The following is an 8,374-nucleotide window of genomic DNA, read 5'->3' as shown; positions in this document are numbered from 1 at the left end:
CTGGATCTCCTCTGCAGAGAGGCACAGTGGCCACTTTGAGCAACAAAAGTTCAGGTACCAGGCCATTTGCAGTGTTTAGGCTCAGCACTTTAGGAACAGCTCGGAAAACTCTGATTCTGTACAATTCGCGCACCAAGAGCGTAGTCCCAGACCTGTTACATGGTTAATTGTGTCCTGTCCAGAAGAGGGATACCAAATGAATCAAAGTTACCCTAATCAAAGTGAGCTGATCTAAAACTTGGTCTCAGCAGGGCCTTCTCTTCCACCTGCTTTCGTTGTCCTACTGACTCCAAAGATTTCTTGCATCTCTTCCCAACGTGGTGTTATTGCTGGATAGAGCAGGGAGAAGAAAGGAGACACTTTGAGTCAGCAGCACCAGGACAACTGTACTGGGAGTGCTCCCAGCATTCCCCAGATACCCTCAGGATGCTGCTACAGTCCAGAAGGCAGTGACAGGTTCTCCAGGCTGTTACCTACTGTTAACACCACCTTCTACCTCCCACTAAGATCAGCACCCAAAATCAACCCTCAGCTCCTTGAAATTTTGCCCAGGACTTTTCTCTGCCAAAAGAGGCATCTGCACTGGGACATGCTGGCCCTGGCAAAGAAGGTGCTTCCTCACAAGCCTCAAGACTGCTGTAAATAAGCCAGGGACTCCTCTCCATCACTGTAAGAGCAGAGCTTGGCATCTTCTGCTGAGGAGCAGCAGCCTTGCCTATCCCCTTCCCACCTCATAGCACCACCATCTGCACTGGGCAAGGAAGAGATGAGAGAGGAGTAAAAAAGGGACACAAACAGCATCTCTCCTGGAAGACAAGCGTGAAGCTGCAGCTCTGAAGAGCAAAGCTGCTTTGCTGAGTCATGGGTGAAAGCTCCGGAAAGATGCTGGGAGGCATCTGAGCATTTGCCCAGAGTCCTTCAACATGAACAGGAAGGACGTGGGGAGCAGCTGCACAGCTCACGCTGCTCCTAGATGGGAATGACAATTTCCACATGTTTTGGTATGAAAGCTACTCAGCAAGGCACCCCAACAGACTGCTCACCCTGTCAACGGTGAGGGTGCTCCCTGGCTGACGGCCCAAGCTGGTAAGACCTCTGCTGTTAGAAGAAACTCTGGGTTGTGAAGGCAGCGGGAGGAGGAAGAGGAATGCTAGCCTGGCCCAGCTGCTTGCTCCCACCCTCGTTGCCCACGGCTACCTCACCTTGGCCTTGTTCTGGACAGGCAGATACAGCTTGAACTCAGCTGGGAGCTCATCCTCTGAGTAGAGCCGGTCAGAGAAGTACACCCGTCGGATGCGACAGTTGGCGTGGATCTGAGAGTCAAAACAAAGAGTCAGTCGTTTTCCATGTACTCTTTCTACATCTGGCTTCACTGTCACACAGCAGCCTGGATTCCTTGGCTCAGCAGCTAGAGAAGAGACCTCGCAGCTTCTCTCCAAATCTGATGGAGCATCAAAGAAGAAACCTTGGCCCATGCCCTCTGCTTTGCATTAGATGCTCTCTCCAGTGATGCAAGCTGGCTCAAGACATCTGGCCAAGCTCTGGCATCTCCACAAATTGAGATCTGCCTTAGTTGCTTTGCTGTGAACCCACCTCTCCTTCTTCACTGGTATCAGCATTCACCAGAACACTCTCAGCCTTAGCTTGCTGTACTTTTAACACTCCCTTTTCAGGGCCTCCCTGAGGTCAGGAATGAGGCTGGCCAGTCTGTGCTGCCTTCACTATCAGCTGGCAGCAAAGGAGTCGCTCCTGTCCCCCTCATGGCTATGTGAGAAGCCAGACATTTCCCAGTTGACTGCCCGCTAACCTCAGGACAAGTCCACAAGGAACTGCAGCAGTTCCATCACACCAAGAAGCAAGAGTGCTCAGCACACAGGCATTCCTCAAAATAACATGTGCTACTGGACACAGCAAACATGAACCCCTAGCACATGGATAGCAGGAACAAACACTGTGTCAGCTCTGGTCCAAGGAGCTGGGTGAGGGCAGGGTCACTCCACCCGCACTAGGAAACAAGCTTGACCAGGGATATGTATGGACCATAACACCTTGGGTCTTTACCAGCCAGGCTCCCACCCGTCTGATCACTGCCTGGCATATATAGACAGTAAGGCAGCACATGGCTAATTCCCAGCAGACCTCAGCCAGCAGGAAGAGTGGAAGCCACAGGGAACTTCAGGTGGACTGTAACTCCAACCCTAACCAATAGCCAGCAAGAGAAACAGGATGGAAATGGGCTCCTTCATCTCAGTTTAGTCCAGTGAAGTGAAGCAGCACCAAGACCTCTGCTGCCCCAGTCATGCCCTTGCTCCCCTCCTCCAGTGCTCCACAAAGAGCAGGACTGGCAAAGGAGCCAGTCAGGGCTAAACCTGGATTCCCAATCTACAGCAAGGCTGTCCCAGCCACTGGTTTCTGTGGGCAGGACATGCCTGCTTCTCACCTGGACTCTCAGGGTTTCGATGTAATTTGTCCCATAAGCCCGCCGTGTGAAGTCCGACAGGTTGAACTGGATTTGGTTCCAGCCATCGTCCAGTCGCATGGGCATGGTGCAGATGAAGGGCTTCACCCGGGTCGTGCTCTGGTAGTTACTCGCCCGGAAACGCCGGCGTACGTTCTTATCATCCAGCACCTGGGGCAAGGAAGACAGGCTGCTGACCCAGGCCTCAGAGCCCCTGGCTCCTCAGACAGCAGCTATTCTACACTCAGGCTCTACCCATCTCTGAGAGGGCTCTCCCACTCCCACCCCTCCATTTCACACCAAAAGTATTTTTAACACAGGAAACGGATGCATTTTCAGGAATAGCCATGATGTGCTTGTAAGCTGACTGATGCCCCTGTAGAAGACCTGACACATCACACGGCCAAGGAAGTAAAATTGTCTTGGGGACAAGTTCCAGCGTAAGACTGTGGGCTCCCTGGCACCTTTCTCACCAGTCCCTGGAGGGGTCTCCCCACTGCTCACTTCTCACCTGCACTTCAAAAGTGAAATATTTCTTCAGGTTCTTGATGATCATCACTAGGAAAGGCAGTTTGATGCCCAGGGTCTTCTTTGGGTCTGCAGGGCATGTGATGTACGTGGTACTGAGAGAGACAGAAAAATGCTTTAGAATCTCACATGGCACAGAGTGCACAGCCCGAGTCCCAGGTGTCCCCCTTGAGCTAGCAGTCTTGGAGGACAAGCAGAAAGAGATAGCTGTGATCATAAGATCTCAACAACAACCAGGGCCTCCTGTAACAGGAGGAAAGTTTCAGAGGTAGCTGCACTGAGAAGATAAAAGGCCCAAAGAACGCATTTCAAATCCCCCTTTTCTCACACAGGACATGAAACACCTTCCCAGACAGCTTCGCTTCCTCAGTTTCAAGGCCATGCCAGCACTGTTTCTTACACAACCTCCTCTTACCCTTGATTGAACAGGTAGCGCTCTCCAGAGCACAGGAGAGGCCCTGTGTGCTCTACATGGCTGGGAAAAGAGAGGTCATGAGCCCTAGAAGTACACGTCACGCCTGGCAAGTTCAGTATCAACACATCTTGGGAGGAAGAGAAGCATTGGCTCAGTCTGTCTGCAGGAGAGGAGTCTCCGCTGCCCTTATAAGGAGTGCCCTGCTCTGAATCACCCCTGGAGAAGCCTTGGAGACTCTGAACCCGCTCATGGAGCTGGCGTCTCTCTCCCTGGTCGATGGAGACAAGGTTGCTAAGTGAAGCACCAAAAGCAATTTCCCTCATAAATCTCTCTTTGATCTTCCTGCTGTCGGGAGAGCGGCTGTCATGTGGGGAGAGCAGCAGAGCAGGCCTAAATCAATAAAAGATGCAGAAGGCAGAGTGCTGCTTTCTCAGTAACTGGCAGCACTGACTGGGGACCAGGTATCAAGTACAGCTTTTTTTCCCCCCAAGTGATGGAAAAATAATGGGGCTTTATTTTTATTTTTTAATCTCTTAGCCTCACTGAGGATGACAGAGAGCTCTACAAGCGTGTCCAGGGAAAGGCATGGTACAGTGCCCCAGGGGGGTAACGGTGATCTGACCCAGATCATATTCTTCAATTTACTGACAAAGACATTGGAGTAGACTCTGAAGGAGTCATCTGCTGGGCACTGACATCTTTCACTCTGCTCCAGGGCACACTAGGGTGGAAGAAGCTGCCTTCTCCTACCTGACATTAGTTCCTTCAATCTCCAGCACCAGTGACTGAATGTCATTGTCGGTGATTCGCTTGATGTGGCCATTGCGCACCTGGAAGAAAGTGAGGCAGACAGCACAGATGTTAGTGGAGAGGGAAACAAGAGGTGCCCACAGCTCCATTGAGAGGGGTGAAAAGGTCCCAGGAGGACCCATCTACGTTCACTTGGCTCCTGTTGTCCCAGACATTGCTGTTTCCAAGGCTTTGATCACTGCCCCAGAGTGCCAGGACTCCAAGCAAGAGTTTATGGCCCAGCATGCTGCACGGACCCTGAGCGCAAGGCTTCAATCTATCAAAATATGCGGCAGTGAACACAAGTGACTCAAGCCTTATGTTACAGGCCCAAATAAACAAACATAAAAGTGTCAGAGCAAGATCAAACTAGATAAGGGATACAAACAAGTACAAGCAATGCAGTGCAAGCAAAAGGATCCACCAGCCAGCCAGCAGTCACCGAAGGTCTCAGTCTCTACTGCTCGGCATGTCTGACTGTCTCTGTGGACAAGCAGGGTCAGATGAGAGCTTGGTTAAAATTCTTCATAATTACAGCAAGCACAGAGCCATCGTCTGCTCTGCTGAGGGGCACAGGGATTTGGCTACTTGGATGCAGCCAGCTCCCCACAGAGCTCAGGGAGGCCAGGGCTGGAACCAGGAGCCAACACAAATTCATTTTTCTCCACAAGGAACATGGCTGAATCTCAGGGTCTGAGGATTTATTTTTTTAATGAAGCAGCTCACTTCCCATCCAATTTATCTCCATTTAAAAGGTGCTTTTGCTAATTAAACCCTCTGCTCTTCCCCAGTGCTAGATCAGCGAATTGCAGTGCTCCTTCCGGCTCCATGAATTAATTTCTTTAGCACCTATCACCACTGCTATTATGTAGGATACATTAAGCTTCTAACGGGGTGGTTCCAGTCATGAGCTACACAATGATTTACAGGTTTAGCAATTAATCTTCAAAGCTAATTTCTTCAGAGGAGCTGCCTAAGTGGTGTTGCATACTTTTGCTGGAAGAACGGGATAAGCTCTGCGAGCAGCCCAACCCCTTGGCCTCTCTACACCATGCAGTTTCAAGAAATCTCAGCCTGTATCACCCAGCCGTGGCTGATAAGAACGAGAGTGCAGCTCACCCTGCCAGGCCGCTCTCAACTCAGCTTTAAGCCCACACAGATACTTCCAGAAAACATTAAACTCAGAGAGATGATCCTTACAGGATAACTGTATCTCTCCTTCGCATCAAATGCAACTCCCATGGATTTAGAGGTCTGTTCAGGAGAAATCAAATGCATGAGGTCTGGAGGAGTTGCTCCCCCACCTTTTTTTTTTGGTTGTTTCTGTTTAAATCACCAGCCCAGCAGAAACCCCATGTGCCTCCCTGTATTCGAACCAGTGACTGGCATATGGGAATTAAATAATCCTGAAAGCCACAGGGATACAGCATCTGGACTTAACACTGGGAAAAAACCCTGCCTAAGCAAGTGACAGGAGTGCACAACAAAGCCTGCCTCCATGCCACATAAGACAGCTTTCACCAAGGGTAGCTTACGGCTCCATAGAGGCAAAAAGGTTCAGGCTTGGGCTTCTCTGGAGAGGACAGCAACAGAGAAAACGGCTAAAGATGCTTTAAAGCCATTAGTCAGCAGTGCTTCTATCTGCAACCAGGTCCCCTTCCTTAGCTTGGGAAGGCTTTCTTTACTCAGATTACAATGACGATGGGAAGAAGCAACTCTTCTTCCTCAGCATTGACAGATGCAGGATGAAAGACATCGGAAAAGGGAAAAGTACAAAACAGGGCCAGACCACAGCAGAGCCCTTCCTCCCAGTCCCACCTAGCTCAGTACCAGTTTTGTGAGCTGCACTACTTCCCAGCTGCAGGGAGTCAGCGGCCAGGTCACACAGGAGCCCTCCTGCTCAAAAGCCAGCCTGTCTGTATGTACCTGCAGCCAGCGCCGGCAGGACAGACACACAGACATGTGCAGCATGCCAGTTAGATCAGCAGTCCAAGCAGCATCTCTCTGTTGGGACGGTAAGGCTGAAGGGCATCACAAGTGCTCACCACCAAGGGGGGCTCAAAACACTCCTCTCCAGGACTCGGTGGTGCCCAACGTCCCAGCTGAGCCCCGCAGCTTGCTCCAGAGCCCGGCTTCCCAACGAGGCCAAGCTCACCTCCTGCCTGCCACAGGGACCACCTCCCTGACAGAGGACACATTTTGGTCACAGCCAGAGCGCTTCTCTTCCTCCACCAGCTTTGAGGGTCCCTTCCCAACAGGCACGCACAGATCAAGAGGTGACCTCAGGCTCCATCAGGCACAGCCACTGGCTCTGTGCAGTGCAGGGATGGTTCTGCTGTGCTCACAGCAGCTTCTCAGCAAGAGCTCCCAAACTTCAGGGCCTCTTCCCTACTGCATGGAAGCTCAGAAAGGTAAGATTTCAGAAAATTTTAGAAATCTAAACAAAACACTCCACATTTCTACTCGGCCAATATTTTCTAGCCATCTTAAGCCCAAGAAAGTGGATTTTTGAAGCTGGAAAAAAGGGTAATAGTCTTCTTAAAAAACAGAAGTTCTTCAAATGCCTAATATCTTCTGAATCAGTGTAACTGGGAGATTGCCTACTGCCTAAAACCAGACTGAAAAAGCTTTTTTTTTTGCAGACACAAGCCTCAAATCTCACTGGTTTGGAAGGAGCTGCAACTTCACAGCCAGTTGTGTCTGAACACATAGATTTCTTGAGGCTGCTGTTGTTGCTAGCAACACCATTCGAATGTAACAAAGACCAGAGAAAAAGCAGCAAGGAGCAACCCTCCCCAGGCCAAACGCCCACCCAACAATGGGCAGGACGCCACGGTCCGAGGCCGACCTCTGGAGGCTCAACCACGCATCGTTGCGGGCCACCCCGTCGTGAGGTGACGACCTTGTGCCAACAACAGCAAGCTGAAACACGGCACCATCGCCCAGGCGACCGCAGGCATGGGCACACCTTCACCTTGGGACTTCTCAAAGCCAGCAGTGGGGCCAGAACAGGCACAAGGCCCTGGTGCCACCTCCCTCCCTCAGGAGAGGGAGAGGGGACAAAACAAAAGGCAAAAGCAGGAGCTGCCTTGCTGTGCTGTAGCACCTGGTGCACACAGGTCTGGGGAGGAGGAACAAGCAGCACAGGCTGCTATATTGGAGATGCAGAGGTCTGGGGCAAACCAGACAAGGACATGGTAAGAGAGAACTAAGAAGTCTGCAAGAGGGGACACACCACTGTGTTCGCAGGTCCTGGCCTTGATCCTGGCCACACTCATCAGGGAAATCGCTGCCAGCATCCTGGTGGCAGAGCAGGTGTTTGGCATTCAGACGGGTATTGAACACCCGCTGACCTTGTGTCCTCCCAACAGCATTTCAGATTGCTAATGATATTCCACGCTCACGCACCAGCAGACAGAATATGGAGAAATTAGTGAGAGGATCGATAGGTTTGACAAGTTTCATTGACTCGTTCCCGTATGCTCTGCGGAAACGCGTCAGCAGGTCTCCTGGAGACCAGACAGCGTGTCTCCACACGGCAGCGGGGGGACCATAGCGGCAGGACACTGCAGGAATAAACAGAGGACTCTGAACAACAAAGTGCTGTGAGGCAAACAGAAAACACCTTGCAAACAGGTCTCCGAACCAGGCACACAGCGCTGGCAGGCGGGAGAAGAGAGCACAGCCCAACATCTCTGCAGCTGAGGGTGAAGGAGGAACTGCTGCCTGCAGGGATGGTAAGAGTCACTGCACTATTCCCAAGGCCTGAACACTTCAGTCCTGCCAGAGTCCCAGGGGGCAGGATGCTGGTGGCCAGGACAGACCACGCTCGGCAGGGTTTGCTGCCAAGGCCTGCCCAAAGCTTCCCACAGCCCCTGAGGGAGAAGGGAAGGACGAGATCCTGCTGCTTAGAGGGAGGTTTCAAATGCTCAAAACAAGGAAAGGCTTCCATTGCCCCATTTCTACACCTGTATCAGATGAAAAAGCCTCTGCTTCCAACTGTCTCCATCAGCACAAGCAGTGCACATTTTACTAGGGCCCAAGAAACGGTTTTCTCTATGTCACAAAAGCTTGATTCCCTAGGAGTCAAAATAAAAAATAAAAATAAAATCCCCATCTGCTGGTACTTTTTGCAAAGATAAGAGAGTCCACATTAGGACAGCTACAAGTCCAGTAATCAGGGC

At 51.2% G+C, this 8,374-nt stretch overlaps 1 protein-coding gene across 1 annotated transcript; it reads right to left on the bottom strand.

The window, feature by feature from the left end:
- Nucleotides 1–6: 6 nt before the first annotated feature.
- CFAP20 (cilia and flagella associated protein 20) lies at nt 7–7,756 on the bottom strand (the record flags this gene model as incomplete). Its single annotated transcript, XM_010183849.1, has 6 exons — nt 7–329; nt 1,203–1,313; nt 2,441–2,629; nt 2,970–3,081; nt 4,152–4,231; nt 7,599–7,756. Coding segments are annotated over 6 exons (656 nt in total), but the record flags the coding sequence as incomplete, so codon positions are not given.
- Between the last annotated feature and the right edge of the window lie 618 nt (nt 7,757–8,374).

Source organism: Mesitornis unicolor, unplaced genomic scaffold (genome assembly GCF_000695765.1).
Source record: "Mesitornis unicolor isolate BGI_N332 unplaced genomic scaffold, ASM69576v1 scaffold30394, whole genome shotgun sequence".
NCBI lineage: Eukaryota > Metazoa > Chordata > Aves > Mesitornithiformes > Mesitornithidae > Mesitornis > Mesitornis unicolor.
The sequence above is the reverse complement of the archived record's forward strand: the minus strand, read 5'-3'. Positions and strand labels throughout refer to the sequence as shown.